The 25,316-nt window shown below is 42.8% G+C and overlaps 1 protein-coding gene across 3 annotated transcripts in view; it reads left to right on the top strand.

The window, feature by feature from the left end:
• SCUBE3 (signal peptide, CUB domain and EGF like domain containing 3) overlaps positions 1 to 6,319 on the top strand; it is a 159,336-nt gene extending 153,017 nt beyond the window's left edge. For all 3 annotated transcript variants that reach the window (XM_040337787.1, XM_040337786.1, XM_040337785.1), the window contains 2 exons: positions 1,880 to 1,959; positions 3,841 to 6,319. In XM_040337787.1, coding sequence (XP_040193721.1) covers positions 1,880 to 1,959; positions 3,841 to 3,990 — 230 coding nt within the window. In that variant the 3' untranslated portion in view covers positions 3,991 to 6,319. The remainder of the gene's footprint in view (positions 1 to 1,879; positions 1,960 to 3,840) is intronic.
• The last annotated feature ends 18,997 nt before the right edge of the window (positions 6,320 to 25,316 follow it).

Here is a 25,316-nt window from a genome sequence, read left to right as displayed (position 1 = left end):
ATCCATCCCAACGGATGGATCCGCTGCTCTGTATAGACTCACCGGATCCATCCGTCCGAAGGGATCCCCCGCATGCGTCGTAATGATTCGACGCATGCGTGGAATTCCTTATATGACAGCGTCGCGCACGTTGCCGCGTCATAATCGCGGCGACGGCGCGACACGTCATCGCCAGAGGATTTCGGCGCGGATTTCAATGCGATGGTGAGTACACTCCATCGCATTAAAATCTGGTGAAATCCTTGAGAGGATTTATCCGCGGAAACGGTCCGCTGGACCGTATCCGCGGATAAATCCTCCCGTGTGTATGGGGCCTAAGAGCCCAACGGTGAGGAACTGGCTCTGTAAAATAAACTATATTTATTATACTGAACAGCTTTGGTTTATGGGGGAGGAAGGAGAAGGGGGATTAAAACGGATATGGCAGGATTGGGTTAAATATAAGCTATCACCGAGATATGTAGACAGGATGGTATAGAGCAGGAAGGATAATAGGTAAAGGGAGACACAACATGAGATTGAGGGTCGGAGAGAGGAGGGTGGGGAGGAAGTGAGGTTTGGGGGTGGGTTAGGGCGGGGGGGTTTTCTTAATTACTGGAGATTTAAATATTTTTGGAATTTTTGTATTTTTATGTGGGGGCCGGAATAGGCTCTCTATATTTAAATATTTACATGTAATAATAAAGTTTAGAAGCGATTCCGACTATGATGTGAACTAGGATGGAGACAGTGAATGAACGCAAAATTGATTAAGTCTTCTGACAGAGTTCTCTGAGGCAAATAAAAAAAACACACAAAACTATATATAAGGCTATAACTATATTAAAGTGGATGTAAACCCCAAAAAATGTATTTATTTTTTTGATGTCACAATGTAGAGAATACGATTTCCTATCATCTGTGCCCAGTCTTGCCACACAGTTAATCCAGCGCTGAGCAATCCTCTTTTTATTGTACAGTGAAATAAAACAGACTTCCAGATAAAGACCAAAGTCCTTGCTTGAGTGACAGGTTATTTACATATCTTGTTCACTAGCTGGATTCCCTTCATTAAGGTAAAAAAATGACCCAGCATTTGTATGCCCCCCCCACACACACACACACACGTACCTGAGTCCTTTTTCAAGCCACCGCTGTGCCCGCCTGCAGCAACACAGTTTTCTCTCTTTTCCCTCACAGGGGGATAGAGGAAGCCATTGGCTCCTGCTGCTGTCAATCAATTCCTGTGAGGAGGGAACAGGGGGCAGGGCCTAGCCACACTGTGTGTGTCTATGGACGCACACAGCCTGGCTCAGGAGTGAACCTGCACATGTGTCCCCCTTTCAAGCAGCTTGCTATTGTGATGCACGCAGAAGAGGAGGGGCAAAGACATCAGTGGGGAATCCCAGATAAGGAGGTTAGTGGTCACTCTCTGTAATATCATTGCACAGAGCAGGTAAGTATAACATGTTTATTATTTTAGGGTAAAAAAATCAACGTTGTAACAGCTTTCATGCCCACACACAGCACACATAGGCATCTGTGACAGCAAACATTATTTTACTCCCATTAGCATACTTCTTAGCCAATGGGGTGGAAGGAATGATTTGCATGACCCCACCTACTATCTTAAAATAAGAAATATCCCTCTTATTTTGGGGATCTGTGATGGAATAGGACATATTAATGCATTCTGTTCTAAAAGGGCTTCACTATGCTACTATATAGACCTGTAAATTGAAAGGATTTTTGCAGAATGTTCAGTCACACTGATGTTAGAATTGGTGGGCTATCTCTGCAATGTGGGTACAGATCTATGGCACCTTATGAGAGTAATCTGGCCCTACCTCTTGTAAACTTGCAAAGTACACATGAACAGAATATTTTTGTGTTGTTTCAGAGGACTATGAACAGCTAGTGGAAGACATTGTGAGAGATGGGAGACTATATTCTTCTGAAAATCACCAGGAAATTCTGAAGGTAGTGCTCTTATCTTTCTCAGTACAGTCTATATCATTTTACCAAACAAAAAGTGGTTTTGCTGATACATAGATAAGACTAGGCTTAAAGATGCTCTTATTACATTTTTATGAAGTAATGTAAGATATTCAGTTTCATAACTGAAATGTTGTCTTAGGAAGCAGAATAAAGGAGAGAAAGGATTTGTGTTCTATATTGTGCTCAGATTCCCTTTCAGGTCTGTCCCTGCTGTTTTTACTATAAACAATTTTATTGGATTATTTGATATGAAGCATTAGTGAATAAGATAAGAATAGAGGGCCAGATTCACATAGCCCGGGCGCAACGTAACTTAAACGATTTAAGTTACACCGCCGCAAATTGCCCAAGTTAGTGCCCGATCCACAAAGCACTTACCTGGAAATTTGCGGCGGTGTATCCTAAATCAGTCCGGCGCAAGGCGGGCCAATTCAAATGGGGCGAGTCCCATTTAAATTAGGCGTGCTCCTGCGCCGGATGTACTGCGCATGCTCCCGACGCTATTTTCCCGACGTGCTTTGCGTGAAGTTACGATGCGCCAAGGTTTTGTGAATCGCGACGGGTAAAAAAAAGTTGCGTCGGGAAAAAAAGAGTTGCGCCGGGAAAAAAAACATTTTTAAAAAAAATTGACAGCGATGCGGGAAAGACGGGTACACTTTTACATGGTGTACTAACTTTACACTTTGTAAAAGGTACCCTATCTTTGCGACGGCAAACTAACACTTACGGCGACTTAACGAAGGGAAAAAGCTTTGTGGATCTCCGTAAGTGCCAATTTGCATACCCGACGCTGGTTTACAACAAGAACTCCCCCCAGCGGCGGCCGCGGTACTGCATCCTAAGATCCGACAGTGTAAGTCCATTACACCTGTCGGATCTTAGGGCTAGCTATGCGTAACTGATTCTATGAATCAGCCGCATAGTTAGAAACAGAGATACGACGGCGTATCAGTAGATACGCCATTGTATCTCTTTTGTGAATCTGGCCCAGAGATCCCTGGAAAAACTGCCCCAATCAATCCACACGTGGCTATCAAGTTGTCTTTGTGTGGCCCCTTAGTGCTTTTTCCTTTTACATGCTAGTCACAGATAACTGTGAAATTCAAATATTTACAGCAAATAATTAAATCATTGAATAATTAAAATTAAAACGTAATCTTCTGTGACAAGTTACAAGACAAAGATCAAATAAATTCTGATATCCCAACTGCTTTCTCAAGCCTCGTACACATGACCGAGGAACTCGACGGGCGAAACACATCGTTTTGCTCGTCGAGTTCCTTGTTAGGCTGTCGAGGAACTCGACAAGCCAATTTTCTCCATTCCCGTCAAGGAAATAGAGAACATGCTCTCTTTTTGGCTCGTCGAGTTTCTCGACAGTTTCCTCAACGAAAATGTACACACGACCGCTTTCCTCTGCAAAAAAATATCTCCCAGCAAGTTTCTTGGTGGTTTTTGCCGAGAAACTCGGTCGTGTGTACGAGGCCTGAGTTGTTAAAATGGTTGTTCTATCTACCAGAAATATGTTATCAGCTGACAACAGCTATAATTCCATTTTAATGTATAGAGGGGATGTAATTTACAAAAATAGTGAAAAGGTGCCATGTGTAAAAACAAAAGTAAATAAAATATGATAAACCTGAAGTAGTTGTAGAGGTTAAAATACACTTGTGTTTCAAGGTCTCAGCTCCAACCTACCTGGCCCCAGGCAACTTCTCAGATTATTGGTATATATTAAGGTTTTTGACAAATGATTGCTGCTACTTTAGGAAATTACCTGGAATTAGTTTAGCGTGACTTGGCTTAACAGCTTTACAAATGTCTGTTTTGTTTTTTTATTTATGTTATTTCTATTTTTTATAGGATAAAAAGCTGATTAAGGCTTTTTTTGAGGTCCTTGCACACCCTCAAAACTATTTCAAATACGTAGAGAAATATAGGATGATGTTACCACGATCCTTCATCAGACTTCTGCACTCCAAAGTATCTGCCTTTTTGCGACCGTATAAGTAATATGAACTGGATTATGGACTGTAAAGCAAATGCACAAGCACATTGTATGTGCAGAGGGCCACATTCATATCACAATCAGCAAAATGCACAAGAACACCTACAATATGACTAAACATATTGATAGAATTTGCCAGCATATGATGTAATAAGATTTATGCATTTTAAATAAGTGTGTGTCCTTTTGAAGAGGTTAGGATAGTATATGAGGTTAGGATAGTATAGAAAGACATTACACTTACCAGCAGCGTCCTCATATGCTATGTATTATTGACTGTGGCCAAATGTGATCACAAAACGTTCATGGGCACACCTATCATTGTAGAATGGACATCTTGAACGATACTAGTTTGGGAAACACCTTAAGGGTACAGATTTGTAATGTTTTTGGACAACCTCTGAACGAAAAGACTATTCTAGTAATTTCTCCATATTTTTCTTTTAACAACAAACTCCTTTAATTGTTTTCTAAAAAAATGATCTCACGCGATCCACTGTATAAACATATTGAATGTACAAATTGATAAATGCCTTAAGACTGTTACAGGATGCAGACATTTGTAAAAACCCTTTACAAGTTTAAAAGTCATGAGACAACATTTTTGTTATGGTATCTGTAGATAGGGGGGTGTCTCCCTGAAAGAAACAAACCATCATAAAACCTGCCGGGACCTGCTGTGATGTACCTCGCGCCTTTGTTGATGTAAAGATGGGGTGCCCCTATGGAAATGAAAAATAATTAAGCCTAAAGCAGAGATTTTTTCAGCAAACATAAAAATCACTACATGCAATAAGTGTTTCCAATGTTCGGATGAGCACTATCCTCTAAAGAAAAGTCCTATGCAGCCCAATCCTCACCCTAATCGTCACAGGCGATACTTGAAGGACGCTTTATATGGTCACCCCTGCATGTGTCTTCCTCTTGTGGTTGCCCTTAATAGACTTAAGCCATTGAATAAAATGGGTAGTAAAAAAACTGGTACAGTCTAAAGCCTAAGGTGTGTACAAATGTTAGCATTCTCATTGTGTTCCAAGCTTTTATTGCAATTATTGAGGAGAACAATTACTGCAACCTGCCTCAGCAGGGCATTTGCCTAGCGAGAAATTGAATAAATAAATGTAAGCTTTGATACAATATTGTGAAAAGATGGAAACAATGCAGTGTACACTCAGACTGGGGATCTGGAATTGGCCATAAGGGTTGGTATATTGGACAAAATCGAAATGCTAATGTGAGTTTCTGAAGGCTGCTCAGCTTCAATTAACACTGTTTGAACCTGAACTCCAGATTGATAGTAACAAATGAATGCAGCTCTGTAATTATTAACACAGTATTATTGTTTAATGCAAACAGTGTAAATATCTGAACTTGGTAACAGCCTCTTTAAGTCTACTCTACAGTCTGTGTAGCAGAGCTCAAAGATGGGGAGAGAGAAGCAGCCCAAAGAACCAAGTAGTGCATGAAACATGCTAATAGGAGGAGAGAGAGCAGAGAGCTGCTTCTACTTTCACTATCCAGCCACAGGGCACCTAAAAATGGAAATCCAGCAGAGAAAGATACGTTCCCATGCTAGGCAGGATTGTGCTCTTTAAAATCTCAGGACTGGGTAGACAGAAATTCAAATTCTCTGGCAGGTAAAACGGCTCCCTTATATGTATTTCATCCGTAGTTGGCTGTTTGCCTGGAGTTCAGCTTTATATAAAGTATCAGAACTCACTACATTGCAATTTCTGCTCATGTCTCTTTTTTTTGTTTAGGAAGTGTAGCCAGTACATAAACATTAGTGCCCCAGTTAACTTACACTAATGTGGGCTGGTGTGCTTTATATGCCAGGGGTTCTTTTTGGGCCCCGTTTGGCACTTGTCACGCAGTTGCCTTATATATGCACCTCTTCTTTTGCTGAAAATTCAAGGACCCTACCCACTGTTGGTTTGTATTAGCAATGTAAAAATACTGAGTGTGATCTCTTCTTTGAAACTGTCATAGTGCAGCTTGTCTTTGTGCCTGTATTTCTGCAGTGTTAGAGGTACTAAGAGGTTATACTGTTACATTTCTTGCATTACCTTTATGCATACATCAGCTGAGATTAATAAAGTTTACTGACTATGGCGATATGGTAAGTATTGGTGGATTAACTGGTTAAATGCTACTATGTCACTAAATGAAGATGCCACGAGGAGAGAAAGATAAATGTAATATGTACAGAGAGTTTAGCTTTCACATAGATTTTTTGAGTGACAAATCGCCTACATTTTCTCCTGTCACTAATGATGACTGTCTTAAATTTCTTTTGCAAAAATAAACTTGTTTGCACTTAATAACAAAACAAAATATGACTGTATGTGTATGGATTAAATTAAGTTTTTACATAGACAAATATTTGTTTTACCCTGTATAAGAAATATGCAAATATGAAAGCCACCATATGCCATATAGTGCGAACACGCGTACTCTAATAACATCACAGGGTTGTGATTATTGTAAAGGGGGTGATTCTTTTCTATACCCACAGTATAAGGATCAACGAGTTTAGTATTAATTATATAGTGAGGAAAATAATTATTTGATTCCCTGCATATTTTGTAAGTTTGCCCACTTACAAATAAATGAAGGGTCTATAATTTTTATCATAGGTGTATTTTAAATGATAGGAGCAGAATATCAACCAAAAATCAAAAGAAGAAACACATGATACAAATGTTATAAATTCAGTTGCAGTTCAGTGAGTAAAAAAAGTATTTGATCCCCAAGCTAAACATGACTTAGTACTTGGTGAAGAAACCCTTGTTGACAAGCACAGACTTAAAGTGATAGTAAAGGTTCAAAATAAAAAAATAAAAATAACAAACCTCGTTTTCTGGGGTCCCTCGGCGGCTGTCTCGGCTCCTCCCCGCATCAGATAACCCCCTCTGGGAAGAGCTTTCCCAAGGGGGTTACCTTGCGGGCGCGCTCCCAAGTCCAGCATTTGCGTTCATAGACACGAATGCCGGACTCGGCCCCGCCCCCCGTGTCATTGGATTTGATTGACAGTAGCAGGAGCCGATGGCTGCGCTGCTATCAATTTATCCAATGAAGAGCTGAGAAGACCGGGCCGAGCAGAGCCGGGAAGCCAGCGTGTTCTCGACGTGGGACTTTTGAGGGCTCAGGTAAGTAAACCGGGGGACTGGGGGGCCAGTAATTATCGAATGTTTTCTCACCTTAATGCATATAATGCATTAAGTTGAAAAAACAGGAAGCTTTACAACCCCTTTAAGACATTTCTTGTAGTTAGTGACCAGGACCCAGGAGGGATTTCAGTTCACTCTTCTTTATAGATCTTTTCTAAATCCTTAAAGTGGATGTAAACCCGATTTTTTTTTTTAAAAAAAGAGCAATCCTCTTATCTTTTTTCAGTAAGAAAAAAAAAGGACACACAGTGCTGTGAGTGAAAGGTAATTTTCTTATCTCATGCAGGAGCATACAGAGTGTCACATTTACCCTCTCTCAGCTCAGAGCTGTGCTAGCTATACCGAAAACTTTTCTCCACTACAGCCTGTGTGGCACATGCGCAGGAGTCACAGGAGGGCCGTGAGCACGCTCTGTTTCTGCCCAGAATGCGCTCTGTGTCCCCTTTGCGTACACTTCTAGTATAACAAGCGAAAGGTTTGTACTCGCGCCGCTGCCAGCACAAGGGGAGTGTAGAGGTGGGTGGGGAGCCTAGTGACATTACGGCCCCGCCCACCGAGCGTCGAAGCATAGACCCACCCATGGAATGGATTACTGAGTTTTGCGGTGCTCGGTGTAGGAAAGGGGGTGAGTTGTGGAAGGTAGGATTATGATTAGACGCCATATACAGATACATATTTTATTATGCTGGCAACCGTTTATATTCATGTGTGGTGGGTTTACATCCACTTTAAGGTTTCTTGGCTGTCGCTTGGCAACTCAAAGTTTAAGTTCCCTCCATAAATTGTAACTAGATTGGCTAGGCAATGCCATTAGCTTAATGTGCTTCTTCTGGAGCCACTCCTTTGTTGCCTTAGAGGTACAAGATTTTTAGTAATGAGAACGGTATCATTAGCAGTAATCAGCATGGATTCATGAAGAATCGTTCTTGCCAAACCAATCTATTAACCTTCTATGAGGAGGTGAGTTGCCATTTAGATAAAGGAAGGCCCGTAGATGTGGTGTATCTGGATTTTGCAAAAGCATTTGAACAAAATAAGGTCTGTTGGCATGGACCATAGGGTGAGTACATGGATTGAAAACTGGCTACAAGGGCGAGTTCAGTGGGTGATGATATATGGGGAGTACTCGGAATGGTCAGGGGTGGGTAGTGGGGTCCCCCCGGGCTCTGTGCTGGGACCAATCCTGTTTAATTTGTTCATAAACGACCTGGAGGATGGGGAAAACAGTTCAATCTCTGTATTTGCGGACGATATTAAGCTAAGCAGGGCAATAAGTTCTCCGCAAGATGTGAAATCCTTGAAAAAAGATCTGAACAGATTAATGGGGTGGGCAACTACAAGGCAAATGAGGTTCAATGTGGACAAATGTAAAATAACGCATTTGGGTGGCAAACATATGAATGCAATCTATACACTGGGGGGAGAACCTCTAGGAGAATCTAGGGTCGAAAAGGACCTGGGGGTCCTAGTAGATGATAGGCTCAGCAATGGCATGCAAGCTGCTGCTAACAAAGCAAACAGAATATTGGCATGCATTAAAAAGGGGATTAACTTCAGAGATAAAATGATAATTCTTCCGCTTTACAAGACTCTGCTCCTAGAGTATGCTCTCCAGTTCTGGGAACCGGTCCTCATGAAAGATGTACTGGAAATAGAGCGAGTACAAAGAAGGGCAAGAAAGCTAATAAAGGGTCTGGAGGATATTAGTTATGAGGAAAGGTTGCACTGAACTTATTCGCTCTGGAGAAGAGACGCTTGAGAGGAGATATGATTTCAATTTACAAATACAATACTAGTGACTAGGGATGAACCCTGTTTCGGTTAGCACCAGAACATGCGAACGGACCGAAAGTTTGCGCGAACTTTCGAACCCTGTTAAAGTCCATGGGACTCGAATGTGAGAAATCAAAAGTGTGAATTTTAAAGGCTAATATGCAAGTTATTGTCCTAAAAAGGGTTTGGGGACCCTGGTCCTGCCCCAGGGTACAAGTATCAATGCAATGGCGATACCAAGTCATACAAAATGTGCAAGAGTGGCCCCCCGCATTATAAACTATATAAATTAATAAACAATCATTAAAAATAATGCTCAAATAGTTAGCTACTTTTACTCCAGAGCAAATATTGTAAAATTATATAAATCATACACAATAACTAAGGCTATGCTAAATGATGCTATGGTATAGCTAAAAAGGAAGACTAAATTAGGAATTGTCGATAAAGCAATTTACGTCAACCTCTATGTTTAAGCCATATGGGGCCAAATCCTCAAAAAACCTGCCTAACTTAACTTTCAGCAGTTAAGTTACACAGGCGTTAAATTTCTACCTAAGTGCCCGATCCACAAAGCACTTACCTAGAAATTACACGCCGTGTAACTTAAGTGCCTCCGTCGCAAGGCGGTCGTCTGATCGAGGGGGCGATTCCTATTTAAATGAGGCGCGCTCCCGCGCCGGACGTTCGGCGCATGCGTGTGATGTCATTTTTCCCGACGTGCATCGCGCGAACGTACTTTACGTCGGGCTTTGTGGATTGCGACGGGACAATAAAGTTGCGTCGGGTAAAAAAAAAGTTACGCGCCGGGAAAAAAAAATCGAAATTTAAAAAAAAACGCGGCGATCGAAAAAAAGGTTTGTTTTTACAAGGTCTAAACAGTTTAGGCCTTGTAAAAGCATCCCTAATTTTACGCATGCAAAACGTAACTTACGCAGAAAACACAAAGCTAAAAAGCTTTGTGGATCTGCCTAAGTACTCATTTGCATACGCAAAGCGGCATTTCGACTCGAAATGCCTCCAGCGGCGGATGCGGTACTGCATCCTAAGATCCCACAGTGTAAGTCTATTACAGATGTCGGATCTTCTGCCTATCTTTGGAAAAATCCTTCTGAGGATCGTTTCCAAAGATAGGCACAGGGATACGCAGGCTGAACAGCAGTTCCGCCTGCGTATCTCCTTTGAAGATTTGGCCCATGGTTCGTAACATTTGAGTGTGTGTACCCACATCATCTCCGTTCTAGAAATGCTACGCACCAGATCGCTACCTCTCCAATGGGCCTGGAATTTATCTATCCCTAAAAAGATAGTGCCTGAGGGATCTTTATTATGGGCCAGCAAGTAATGTTTGGAGACTGAATGGTTAGGGAAACCGCTAAGGAAATTTGTCAGATGTTCATTTAAGCGTATGTGTAAAGCCCGCTTAGTCCTACCCACGTATTGAAGCCCACACGGGCATTGAAGTAGGTAGATGACCCCCATACTCGAGCAGGTGATAAAAGATTCAATGGGGAATCTCTTGGGAGAGTGTCTGGAACAAAAACTGGTAGTCTTTTTGGTTGAATTATTAACCGCACAGACCTGGCATCTCCCACATTTGAAAAACCCCATTAGACCAGACAAAAACATGGATGGGATCTTGGGAGGATCCAATACATTGGGTGCCAATTTTTCCTTTAGAGATGCAGAGCCCCTGAATATCACTCTAGGTTTATCGGGGAGAATGGCACTCAAAGTCTTGTCACTCCTAAGGACGTGCCAGTGTTTAGACACAATGTGTCTCACACTGGCATGCTGACAGGAATAGTCGGTTATGAAGGGGGCGCTGTAGTTCGCCATTTGGTCAACTTTTGGTTTGGTATGGAGTAAATCTTCTCGCTTGGTATTGGTGACCAAACTCAAGGTATCCACAAGGGAATTATGACCATATCCTTTCTGAATAAAGTGTTCTGTGAGAACACCTGCCTGATCAAGGAAGGTGCTTAGCTCACTACAGTTCCTTTTGAGGCGAAGGAATTGGCCCTTAGGCACAGCTTTAAGCCATGCGACATGATGACAACTGTCGCATGGGATAAAGGAATTTCTGTCTGTAGCTTTGAAATAGGTAGAGGTGATGAACCTCCCCTCCTTCACAGAAATAGTTAGGTCTAGAAAATTAATGCTGTCCCTACTGGCCTCATATTTGAGGGCTATACCTCTGTTGTTGGAATTAAGAAATAACATAAAACTTGACAGTTCTTCCTCTGAACCTCTCCATAGGAGGAGGATGTCGTCAATATATCTGGCCCACAGCATAATCTGGGGCCTAGAGATAACATCAATGACATCCTCCTCCCACTTGGCCATAAATAAGTTTGCCAAGCTAGGGGCATATTTGGCCCCCATAGCAACCCCCCTGTCTTGCCGGTAAAATTGACCATCGTGCCAAAAGAAATTGTGGGAGGCCGCGAACTGTAACAGTTCCATAATGAAGGAAATCTGGACACCAGAAAGGCCAGAGTCTCTTTCCAAGAAATGGGTCACTGCCTCAAGACCTAAATCGTGTGGAATAACCGTATATAACGACGTAACATCTGCAGTCACAAGCCATAAGTCGGGTGGAGGTTGAATATCAGACAACATATTAATGACCTGTCTGGTGTCCTTCAGAAAGGAGGGCATATTCTTCACCAGAGGCTGCAGAAAAAAGTCGATATATTTGCCCACCCGGGACGTTACGGAATCAATTCCGCTGACTATCGGACGTCCCGGGGGGCAAACAGGGTCTTTATGCACTTTGGGTAGATAGTACATAATAGGCACCCGAGGGGCCTATCATAATAACAGCAAAACAAATAATATTAAATCATTATTTATCAGAAATAAAACAATTTAAATCAAAATCAACATTCAAACCATCAGGGGTAAGAACTTTAGTCTCCACTATCCAATATGACTCACGTTGACTAATACAACGAAAATAATTACCCCCCCTCCAGTGGCGATCTACCCTTTCGATGCCCCAAAACTTGAGACATCTAGGGTCTTTGTTATGGTGTAACCGAAAATGTCGGGAGACGCTATGTGTGCGTAGCCCTTTTTTGATATTATTGACATGATCACCAATTCTTACTCCCATGGGTCTTGAGGTCCGGCCCACATATTGGAGCCCACAATCACACTCCAACATGTAGACCACGCCAACAGTACCACATGTGATAAGGTTTTTGATGGTATAGGATTTTTGAGTAGAAGTAGAGGTAAATTCTTTGAGTTTTTTCTTATTAAACTTGCATTGCTTACATGATTGACAACGTCCGCAAGCGTAAAATCCTGTAAGGAAAGGAAAAAGACTACTTTCTCTAAAAACAGGTGGGTCAATAACCCCTGGGGCTATTACATCCCTCAAAGAGGGAGCTTTTTTATAGATAAAAAGAGGTCAGGAGGGAAGAACGGATCCAAGGATTTTATCCCTCTTCAACACATCCCAATGTTTACTTACAATTTTTTCAAATTGTTTGTGTTGGATATTGTAATCCAAAACAAGTTTAAACTCTAATTTGTTCTCTTTCTCTTTTTTAGAGTCAGAGATTAGCTCAGTTCTATTCATAGAGCCGACTCTGGCCATTTCACTTTGAATAATAGCCCTATCATATACTTTTTGTTGGAATCTGTCAGCCAAGATGTTGGACTGTGTTAGAAAATCCACATCGGAGGTACAATTTCTCCTCAAACGGATAAACTGTCCTCTGGGGATATTGCATAACAAATTTTTATGGTGACAGCTATGCAGTGGGATATACCCATTTCTATCAGATGGTTTAAAATGATTTTGTGTTTTAAATAAATCAGCATGCTTATATATCTCCAAATCGAGGAAGACGATTTTGTCAGAATCAATATTCCATGAAAGTGATATATTATTTTGATTGGTATTTAACTTCTGTAAAAACAGATTCAAACTATGTACATCACCTTCCCAAATTAGAACTAAAACGTCAATATAAAGTCGGTAACATTTTAATTGATGTGGAGGGTCTTTGAAAACACTTTCTTCCTCCCAGAGTGCCATGAATAAATTAGCGACGATGGGGGCAAATTTTGCCCCCATTGCGACGCCCATAATCTGCAGGTAGAAGTTCCTATTGTACCAAAAGTAATTCTTGGTCAAACAGAATTCCAAACACTGTAATAGGAACTTCTTATGTTTACTGGATAAATCAGACTGACTTAAAGCCCACTTGACCGCTGATACAGCATCTGAGTGGCTAATGATCGTATATAATGAGCTCACATCAGCGGTAACTAATAAAGTGTCAGGAGAACATGGGACATTACCCAAAATCTGAATAAATTGTTTGGTGTCTCTTAAAAAAGATTTAGTCCCTGAAACAATAGGCTTCAAAAATAAGTCTACAGTATATATTGGCCCAACCTGGCCGAGACCGAATTAATACCATTTACAATAGGCCTCCCTGGTGGCCGTATCGGATCTTTGTGGACCTTAGGCAAGATGTAAATAATAGGTGTTCTACATGCACTTGGGTTCAAGTATTCTGCTTCCCTTTTAGATAAAATCTTACGTTTATGCCCTTTCCAGACTAAAGTGTCCAAATCTTTTTTTAAATAAAAAATCGGGTCACTTCTCAATAATTGATAAGTATTAGTATCCCCTAAAAGACGGCTCATCTCTTCTTTGTAGTACTGTTTACTCATTACAACTAAACCCCCTCCCTTATTGGAAGGGCGTATAGATATTAGAGGGAACCCCGCACCCAAATTAAAAAAAGGAAAGGCGTGGGGCCCCCAGGCCCTATATACTTTGAACAGCATAGCAAAAAAACATAGGGAAGGGTTATCACCCCTGTAACATTTGTTTTGCTATCTGTGCACCTGTTCAGAACATTTCACCTCACTTTCTGTCCCAATGACAATTGGTTTTTTAAAATTTGGGTTTTTTAGTGAAACAAGGATTGGTGATAAACTACAAGTGGAGAGGAGACACGTTTTCCCATATTAACTCTTACAGGAGAGAATTGCCCTTCCTAGGGGTAGATTTCCTCTCACTTCCTGTTGTTTCCTTCCGTTTGCAAGTAGGAGTCGTTTGTAAGTTTGATGTTTGAAAGTAGGGGCCTGCCCTATATACTCTGCAGAAATTTGGGCCTTAGGTGTTGGTGTTGCCACAACAGTGTAAGCCCTCACAGTTACTCTTGGTGGGCGCAGGAATGGGCCCTGCTGTGAAATATTAGATCAAGAATTGTAATTACATGCCCCTGTTGAACAAGGGCAGAAAAATTGGGCCTTTGGTGGTGGACGGTGTTGTGGTGTTGCCACAACACTGTAAGGCCTCATAACTACTCTTGGTGGGTGCAGGAACGGGCCCTGCTGTGAAATATTAGATCAAGAATTGTAATTACATGCCCCTGTTAAATAGGATTTTTTTTAGAGGGCGTGGTCTGAACATGGCTGAGTAGGAGACACACGTTGTAGAGCTCCGTACACCCATACACCCACCCGTTAGACTGAAGAGAGACACCCAAGAAATTGGACCGTGCACTGCCTATCTGCATACCTGTGTTCCGGTGCGTTCCGGTGAACTGTCCTCGCAGGTCCGTCGGTCTGTCCAGCCCGCATAGGGAGGAGAGGGGGTTGAGGATCCCTATTGAGCAGTCAACCTGGGATGAGGAAGAGAGGGGCAAAGGCACTAAAAATATTAAAAGTGCCGATACCTCCACAGCAGAGAACCTATCCCTCCCAGCCAGAGATCCAGCGATACTTCCCAGTGACCAGAGCGACCGCTCTGAGAGACCGTGAGAGCAGATCACGTGACCTGTGTGAGCCGGAGGAGAGGGAGACCTTGCTGACACCCGCACCGCCGAGCACATTGACAGTTCACATGCCTACCAAGCTATTCACCCTCTGTACCCTACCAGCTAAAGAAACCCTAGAAGGTAAGGAGGGAGGCGGGATGGTATCAAAGACAGTGGGGGAAGAATCAAGTATACCTCAGAAGAACACTGAGGAGGTAGAGCCTGACTTAAGGGCACTCCTGCAAGCCTTAACAACGAGAGCAGATATGCAGGCACTCCCAACTAGAGCTGACATGGAGCTTTTTGTCACACGAGTAGAGGAAGATATGGAGTCATTAGTAGCACGAATGGAGGAGGTACACCGCAGAGATCTGGAATCTGTACGAGGAGAGGTGCAACAATTGGTAGATCAGTTAAAAACTGATCAAACAATACTAGATTCATTAGGAAAACGTATTGCACATATAGAGCTGATACAAACTCACCAATCACTTCAGGCCAATATTATGCAATTGAGATATGAGGAACTCGAGGAGCGCAACCGTCGCAAAAACCTGTGGTTTAGGGGGGTCCCTGAGGCAGTGGAGAAAGAGACATTAGAAAAGACCATCCAAGCAATATGCCTCCAAGTATCCACCCCACCCCTCAGGTTTTTGAGTTTGAAAGACTCCATAGATATTTGGGTCCCCGGTCAGTGAACCCTAATAGACCCAGAGATGTGATTTGCTGCCTCCACCGCTACTCCCATAAGGAGTTGATAAGTCGTGGAGCATGGGAGGCAGGAGAGATCACATATGAAGGTTCACAGATTAAAATCCTACCAGATCTATCCCGAGCTACCCTACAGCAAATGGCTATGTTACGTCCGTTGCTAGATAAAATTAGGAAATCGGGAGGGACTTATCAGTGGGGCTACCCACTTTCTTTAACAATAAAGAAAAACATGAGATCTTTCTCAATACAACATCCGACAGATCTACCTGATTTATTTAGGTTTCTCAAGACAGAGGCAATAGAAGTGGCGGATTGGTTGCAGTACATCCCGGGACCATCCAGGCGGACAATAAATTTAGCAGAAGGGAAGGAACCCCAAGTGCAAAGAAGTGGAGAAGGCAGGACATTAGAAAGACCCTTAAATGACTAGAAATAATCTATAATACACAAATAGAACAGAATAAATATATTGAGAGGGCCCTTAGGCCTTCCAGATACCTCCCCATCCCCAGGCTGGAACTGATTGTTGTCCCCCTCCCCTGTCAGATTATATAGTATTAGCCCTGTGTCCCCTCCCTCTCTTTGTCCCCCCCCTCTCCTTTTCCCTTCCTTTTTTTTTGTTTCCTGTTCCCATCCTGGAAACCCCCAAACCTAAATCCAATGTCTGAGAGACAGATAATGTGTAACTTGTTCATTAGGAAGTTAGCCCCCGGTTCTTCCACCCACCCCCTTTTCCCCCTCACTTACACAGTATGTTTTTTGTAATGTTCACTGTCTTGATTTTCCCATTAAGATTTTATGGGAGACATAAATGCACAGAAACAGTAGAATAAAATAAATCACTGAATAACACAGTTTATGACACATATATGAAGTTTAAAATGAATAAGAGGGTTACTCCCTCTGGGTTTTTTTTTTTTTTTTCTTACTCACACGGTATGTTTTTTGTAATGTTTATTATCCTGATTTTCCTACTAGGATCTTATGGGAGACATAAAAGCACAGAAAGAATAGAATAAAATAAATCATTGAATTACACAGTATATGACACATATATGACGTTTAAAATGAATAAGAGGGTCCCCCCCCCTTTTTTTATTAATATATATGTATATATCACATGTATATCACTTGTACTATATGTAAATACCATTATTTAATATAAAGTTAAGCAACTAGGGCAGAGGGATGGAGATATAAATAGATAATATCAGAGGCCTTATAAAATGGGCAGGAATACTTGTCTGGGGTACTCAATATATAATAACTAGATATGGGAAGTGGGAAATAGATCTCTTTAGATCCCCTCCGGTAGTGGGGGGGGGAGAGGAGTGGAGAGGGGGGAGAGGGGAGGAGAGAGGGGAGGGAGGAGGATAATAGAAAGGGAAGAAGGGGAGAAGAAGAAAGGAAGGGGGAAAAGAAAGAGGAAGGAAAGGAGAAAAGGGGGGGGGAGAAAAAAAGAAAAAGAAAGGAAAGGGGATAAAAAGAAAAATATGATGTGTAAAGAGGAACCTGTTTATGATCCTCTTAGATATGAGGTTACTATGAAAACTATACTGTTCTTTCTTCTTTGTTTTGAATCTCTTTTTGCTTTCCCTCTCTTTTGATTAGATATACTAGAGAGTGATCATAACTACTTGGGAAGATGCAGAATATAGTCGGGTGGAAGGGAAATAAATAAATAGGAGCTCCTCAGCCTTTTCAGATCAAACCCCCCCATTAGATTTTTACCCACAGAAGTCATAGTCGTATGACTCAGTAATGGGTGTGTCCCCTTTTGGGGCCAAGTAGGGGAAGAAAGTAAAGGATAAACTAGGGGAGGAGGGAGCAGTGGGTTTAGAAAGGAGGTTACTCATTAATTCGTTTTTTTTTTTTTTTCCGAAGATGGAGAGAATAAAAATCACCTCCCTGAACACCAAAGGGCTTAATATCCCAGAGAAAAGAAGGATGTTCCAGAGACAGATGTCGCATATATACAAGAAACACATTTCAGAGAAGGGGGATTACCATTTTTTCAGAATAGATTTTTCCCATGTACCTACCATGCCTCAAACCTTATTTAAAGGATGCATTGGCAATACCAAAGTAACACTAGCTACGTTATATGCACCAAATGTACATCAAGACTCTTTTTTAGAAGAAAGTCCTCTCTGATCTGTCAGAATTTGTGGAAGGCAAATTGATACTAGGTGGGGATTTTAATATTTCTTTAGATACTAGAATCGATACCTCTTCGGGAATAACATCAACTCCAAGGGGTATTAGAAGAAATATACTGCAGAAAATTACACTTTCTTCTCTAACCCCCACCAACGGTATTCTCGCATTGACCTCTTCTTATTACACCATTATATGATATCATCTGTTTCAGAAATCACTATTGGAAATATAACTTGGTCGGATCATGCACCTGTGGCCTTGTGTGTCTCCCTGTCCAATACAGCTCTGCCACAAGAAAAATGCTGGCGATTAAATTAAAGTTTACTTCAGAATGTCGAAGTAAGAGATGACATAGCCAAAGAGATGACAGCATACTTTCAAGTAAATGATACCCTGGCAAGTGATCTGTGTATGGTCTGGGAGGCACACAAGGCAGTGATCAGGGGAATCCTGATTAGGGATGAGCCGAACATACCCGGGTTCGGTTCGCACCAGAACGTTCGAACAGACCGTCCGTTCGCACGAACATTTAGAACCCCATTGAAGTCTATGGGACTCGAACGTTCGAATTCAAAAGTGCTCATTTTAAAGTCCAATATGCAAGTTATTGATGGAAAACGTCTTTGAGAACCCAGGTCTTGTCCCAGGGAACATGTATCAATGGAAAAAAAAGTTTTAAAACAGACAAACAAAGTTTTAAAACAGACGCAGTCACACCAACTGCGTTCAGGTGTTAGAAAACTGCACACAAGCAGTAAGAGCGACTGCGTTCAGGTGCAATGTAACAAAACAGGCGCAGTCACACCGACTGCGTTCAGGTGTTAGTAAACTGCACACACGCAGTAAGAGCGACTGCGTTCAGGTGCTATGTAACAAAATAGTCGCAGTCACACCGACTGCGTTCAGGTGTTAGTAAACTGCACACACGCAGTAAGAGCGACTGCGTTCAGGTGCTAGGTAACAAAATAGTCGCAGTCACACCGACTGCGTTCAGGTGTTAGTAAACTGCACACACGCAGTAAGAGCGACTGCGTTCAGGTGCTATGTAACAAAATAGTCGCAGTCACACCGACTGCGTTCAGGTGTTAGTAAACTTCACACACGCAGTAAGAGGGACTGCGTTCAGGTGTTATGTAACAAAATAGTCGCAGTCACACCGACTGCGTTCAGGTGTTAGTAAACTGCACACACGCAGTAAGAGCGACTGCGTTCAGGTGCTATGTAACAAAATAGTCGCAGTCACACCGACTGCGTTCAGGTGTTAGTAAACTGCACACACGCAGTAAGAGCGACTGCGTTCAGGTGCTATGTAACAAAATAGTCGCAGTCACACCGACTGCGCTCAGGTGTTAGTAAACTGCACACACGCAGTAAGAGCGACTGCGTTCAGGTGCTATGTAACAAAACAGGCGCAGTCACACCAACTGCGTTCAGGTGTTAGTAAACTGCACACGCGCAGTAAGAGCGACTGCGTTCAGGTGCTGTGTAACAAAACAGATGCAGTCACACCAACTGCGTTCAGGTGGTATTAAACTGCACACGCGCAGTAAGAGCGACTGCGTTCAGGTGCTATGTAACAAAATAGTTGCAGTCACACCGACTGCGTTCAGGTGTTAGTAAACTGCACACACGCAGTAAGAGCGACTGCGTTCAGGTGCTAGGTAACAAAATAGTCGCAGTCACACCGACTGCGTTTAGGTGTTAGTAAACTGCACACACGCAGTAAGAGCGACTGCGTTCAGGTGCTATGTAACAAAATAGTCGCAGTCACACCGACTGCGTTCAGGTGTTAGTAAACTGCACACACGCAGTAAGAGCGACTGCGTTCAGGTGCTATGTAACAAAATAGTCGCAGTCACACCGACTGCGCTCAGGTGTTAGTAAACTGCACACACGCAGTAAGAGCGACTGAGTTCAGGTGCTATGTAACAAAACAGGCGCAGTCACACCAACTGCGTTCAGGTGTTAGTAAACTGCACATGCGCAGTAAGAGCGACTGCGTTCAGGTGCTGTGTAACAAAACAGACGCAGTCACACCAACTGCGTTCAGGTGGTATTAAACTGCACACGCGCAGTAAGAGCGACTGCGTTCAGGTGCTATGTAACACAATAGTTGCAGTCACACCAACTGCGTTTAGGTGGTATTAAACAGCACCCACGCAGTAAGAGCGACTGCGTTCAGGTGCTATGTAACAGCACACACGCAGTGACACCAACTGCGTTTAGTTGCTATTAAACAGCACACACGCAGTAAGAGCGACTGCGTTCAAGTGCTATGTAACAGCACACACGCAGTGACACCAACTGCGTTTAGGTGGTATTAAACAGCACCCGCGCAGTAAGAGCGACTGCGTTCAGGTGCTATGTAACAGCACACACGCAGTGACACCAACTGCGTTTAGTTGCTATTAAACAGCACACACGCAGTAAGAGCGACTGCGTTCAAGTGCAATGTAACAGCACACACGCAGTGACACCAACTGCGTTTAGGTGGTATTAAACAGCACCCGCGCAGTAAGAGCGACTGAGTTCAGGTGCTATGTAACAGCACACACGCAGTGACACCAACTGCGTTTAGTTGCTATTAAACAGCACACATGCAGTAAGAACGACTGCGTTTCTGTGCAATTCAATAGCCCACTTGCATTAAGAAATGCATCAGAAAAGACACTGTGGGGCAGATTCATCAAGGGGGTACGACGGCGGATCTCCTGATCCGCCGTCGTATCTCTGAGATCCGACGGTCGGATCTATGCGACTGATTCATAAGAATCAGTTCCACATAGATCTCCCTTAGATCCGACTGGTGTAAGTGCCTTACACCAGTCGGATCTTAGGCTGCAATCTACCGCCGGCCGCTAGGTGTCGTCGCAGTTTTTTACGCGTCGGATATGCAAATGAGGAGAACCGCCGATTCAAGACCGAACGCCCGCCCGTCGCTTTTTTTTTACGTCGTTTGCGTTCGGCTTTTTCCAGCGGATAGTTACCCCTGCTATATGAGGGGTAGCTAATGTTAAGTATGGCCGTCGTTCCCGCGCTGAGATTCTAATTTTTACGTCGTTTGCGTAAGTCGATCGGGAATACGGATGGCAGGAATTTACGTAGCCGCCGAAAACATTGACGTCCTAGCGACGTCATTTGGAGCATGCGCACTGGCAAATTTCGCCGGCGACGCATGCGCAGTTAAATCGGCGCGGGAACGCGCCCGATTTAAATTGTACACTCCCCCTAGCCGCGGAATTTGAATTCCGCCGGGGGAGTTACGATCTGACGGTGCAATTTTCGAGGTAAGTGCTTGGTGAATTATGCACTTGCCTTGCAAAATTGGACCGGCGGATCGTAAATCAGATTGATTACGCGGATCTAAAGATCCGCTAATCTATCTGAATCTGGCCCTGTGTCTCTATCTCTCTCTCTCTCTAACTGTCTGACTGACTTCTCTAACAAAAGCCGGACCACACTACACAAGGCCGCCGTGCAGGTTGCCTTTTATAGTGTGGGGCGTGTACTAATCCCCCTGAGCCATAATTGGCCAAAGCCACCCTGGCTTTGGCCAATTATGGCTCTTCGTTTTTTGCGCGCTGTGATTGGCCAAGCATGCGGGACATACAGCATGCTTGGCCAATCATCAGCGCTCAATGGCGCAGTGAATTATGGGACGTTTTGCGTCACTCGAATTTGGCGCGAACGACCCGTTTTGTTCGAGTTTCGTCGAACGATCGAACGACCGATGTTCAAGTCGAACATACGTTCGTATCGAACGCGAAGCTCATCCCTAATCCTGATCAAATATGGATCAATCCTGAAGAAAAAGCATGAGAAACAAATTAGGGAACTGCTAGAAGAAATTCAGGCCTTTGAAATGCAACATAAAGTGACACTATCAATTTCTGTAGGAAGAGATCTAGGACATTTGAGAAGACAACTCACAGATATTATGCGGTTTAAAGCTAAAGCAACAATACAGAAAGGGAAAAAAACAAACTATGAACTAAGGGAAAAAAATGTAGCAAAGTAGAGTGTTAGCAGGTAAAATCAAAGAAAAAAATAATTTAACATATATACCACAAATAAAAGAGAGAGAGAGGGACAGCTAATACCTATGCACACCCAAAGAGATTGCCCAGACATTCGGGAAATATTATGCCTCCCTATATAACCTGACACAAAAATCTACTCTAGTATCGGACATAGAGGAATATCTCGAATCAGCAGGCCTTACCCGACTCCCATCATTAATGCGTCAGGCGTTAGAAAAGCCCATATCTACTGAGGAACTGACTGAGGTATTAAAAACGGTCAAGACTGGGAAACCCCCGGGCCCAGATGGTTTTAGGTTAAAATACTACAAAGAATTCCTCCCGATCTTAAGTACCCAGATGATTAAGGTTTTTAATGCAGTGGGCTCCACTTCGGCATTCCCTCCTGACTCACTTATGGCTCACATCATGTAATTCATAAAGAAGGGAAAGATCCAACAGAATGTGGAAGTTATAGACCTATCTCTTTATTGAATATTGACTTAAAACTCTTTACCAAAATTTTGGCCGCACGTCTCCAACCATGGCTTCCCTACCTAGTAGATTTGGATCAAGTAGGATTTATTCCAACAAGGGAAGCGAGAGACAGTACAACAAAAATCTTTAAAGGAGTTGTAAAGGAAATTTTTTCTTTTGCTGAAATGACTGTTTACAGGGTATAGAGACATAATAGTTAACTGATTCCTTTTAAAAATGATTAAAAATAGATAAAAATCAATCATATAATGTACCTTCAGTTTCTAGTTTCGTTTTTGCATGTTGTTTCCTGCTTCTGTGATGTACAGAGCACAGAGCCAATACAGGGCAGTGATGGTTTGGAAAACGAAACCGATTGGTGCTGAGGGGTTTTAGACACACAGTAATCACACCTCCTTGATTAGTGACCACAGAGAGAAAGCTCCCAGTACTGTGGTTATCAGGAAACAGAAAACCAAGAAGTGTGGAGATTAGAGAAGAATTACAGCAACTTGAGAGCAAAAACGAACATTGAGGACATGAAAACAGCACTGCATTAAGGTAAAGGAAGCTATTAAGATAAAAAAAAATTCCTTTACAAACCCTTTAATTTGGTACATCAAGCCAACGAGATGAACACACCCTGTGTGTTCTTGAACACTGATGCTGAAAAAGCATTCGACAGAGTCAATTGGCATTTTCTGTCTAAAACACTAGAACAGGAAGGCCTGGGGGAACATATGACCAGTTGGATAATGAGCGTCTATACCATTCCACATGCAGCCGTGAAAGTGAATGGAGTTCTCTCAAGACCCTTCGCCATCGGCACACGTCAGGGGTGCCCCCTTTCACCTTTACTCTTTGCCTTATCACTCGAACCATTGCTGAATAGAGTTTGTCAAAACCCAGATATAAAAGGAGTACAGGTGGGAGGGCGCACACACAAAGTCTCGGCATACGCAGACGATCTTCTGTTTTCTATGTCTTGTCCACATATATCGCTCCCTAACCTAGTAGAGGAGATTGAGAAGTATAGCATTCTATCCAATCTAAAAATAAACCACACTAAGTCAGAGGCTATGAGCATAGCAGTTCCATCTTCAATATGTAATAACATATATGCTCATTTTGGATTCAGGTGGAGACCGGCACTTAAAGCGGGAGTTCACCCATAAAAAATGTTTTATCCTTAGATTGATGCTCATTTTGTCTAGGGGAATCGGCTAGTTGTTTTAAAATCGAAGCTGTACTTACCGTTGTAGAGAGCGATCTTCTCCGCCGCTTCCGGGTATGGGTCTTCGGGACTGGGCGTTCCTTCTTGATTGACAGTCTTCCGACAGGCTTTCCGACGGTCGCATCCATCGCGTCACGAGTAACCGAAAGAAGCCGAACGTCGGTGCGGCTCTATACTGCGCCTGCGCACAGACGTTCGGCTACTTTCGGAAAATTGTGACACGATGGATGCGACCGTCGGAAGCCTGTCGGAAGACTGTCAATCAAAATAGGAACGCCCAGTCCCGCAGCCCATACCCGGAAGCGGCGGAGAAGATCGCTCTCTACAACGGTAAGTACAGCTTCAATTTTAAAACAAGTAGCCGATTCCCCTAGACAAAATGAGCAGGAATCGAAGGGTAAAACATTTTATTTCCGGGTGAACCTCCACTTTAAGTATTTGGGTACTTACATACCATCAAAAGAAAAATATACCTTTAGGATAAATTTCCCACCGGTATTTAACAAAATCACTTTTAGATAAATGGCAACACGGGTTACACTCATGGTTTGGCAGGATCAACATCACAAAATCTGTATTCTCCCAAAGATTTTATACTTGCTCCAAGCAATACCAATTACGATTCCAAAGAACTTTCTCCACCAGATACGTACCCTTTTTTTAAAATTCATCTGGGAGGGGAAACGACCAAGGATTAAAAGAGGTGCTGATGGCCCCTAAGAGCTGTGGGGGGATGGCGGTCCCCAACATAATCAAATATTATCATGCGATACATTTAGCAAGACTGGTGGACTGGTGTAGACATAGAGAGCTGAAACGATGGGTAGAGATAGAGCAACAGCTAAGCCCAATTCCATTAGGTAGAGCACTGTGGTGCTACACAGCTTTGCCGATCTCTCTTAAAAAAACACCCTACAATTGGTACGACCCTGAGAATTACAGCCACTCCACCCACCGAGCTCCAGACAACAGATCCACCCACAGAATCTGCAGTTTTTCAGTTCTTATAACAGAGGGGAGACATTTGACAGGTAAGGATACATGCAGGAGACATCTATATCCTTATAGATCAGCACTATGGCAGTAGTTTAGAAAGGATGAGAATGGGTTTACATCCACTTTAAGCCTTGCACATTGTTGGTTCACTTACCTTTTCCTTCGATTTGCCTTCTAAATTTGTCTGAATTTCTCACTTCCTGTTTCTCCTCAGTAAGCTTGTCCCCATCATCCATGGTGGTTAGTTAGCCAGAACAGTTTACTGAGGAGGAACAGGAAGTGAGAAATTCAGACAAAGAAAACAAAGAAAAAAACATTTAGAGGGGAAATCGAAGGAAAAGGTTAGTGAACCAACAATGCACTAGCTTAAAGGAACCTATTTAGAAAATAAAAACAAACACTGCGATGCAATCCCGAGTCTGGCTAGGGGATACCGCTTATGGCATTGGATTTCCACCCCGAGCCAGACTCGAGAATACCGCCAGAGTGGTTAAAGGTAATCCAATAAGGAGGGAGTTGCAGTAGTCAAGGTGAGAGATGACCAGAGAATGAATTAGGAGCTTTGTGTTGTCATTGGTTAGAAAAGGGTGTATTTTGGACATGTTGCGGAGGTAGAGGCAGCAAGCTTTGGACAGTGATTGGAAGGTGGGCTGAAAGGAGAGTTCAGATTCCAGAATTATACCTTGCCATGGGGGGACGGGTTGATGGTTGTACCATTGTTCTTAGCAGATAAGTCAGAGGAGGAAATATTATGAGTAGGGATGAGCTTCGTATTCGAGTCAAACTCATGTTCGATTCGAACATCGTATGTTCGATTGTTCGTCGAATTACAAACGTTATGGGCCGTTCGTGCCAAATTCGAGTGCTTGGCCAATCACAGCTTGCAAAAAACGGAGAGCCATAATTGGCCAAAGCCAGGGTGGCTTTGGCCAATTATGGCTCAGGGGGTTTAGTACACGCCCCACACTATATAAGGCTGCCTGGAAGTTGGCCTTGTGT

This window comes from Rana temporaria, chromosome 2, assembly GCF_905171775.1.
Source record: "Rana temporaria chromosome 2, aRanTem1.1, whole genome shotgun sequence".
In the NCBI taxonomy this organism is placed as follows: Eukaryota; Metazoa; Chordata; class Amphibia; order Anura; family Ranidae; genus Rana; species Rana temporaria.
The sequence above is the reverse complement of the archived record's forward strand: the minus strand, read 5'-3'. Positions and strand labels throughout refer to the sequence as shown.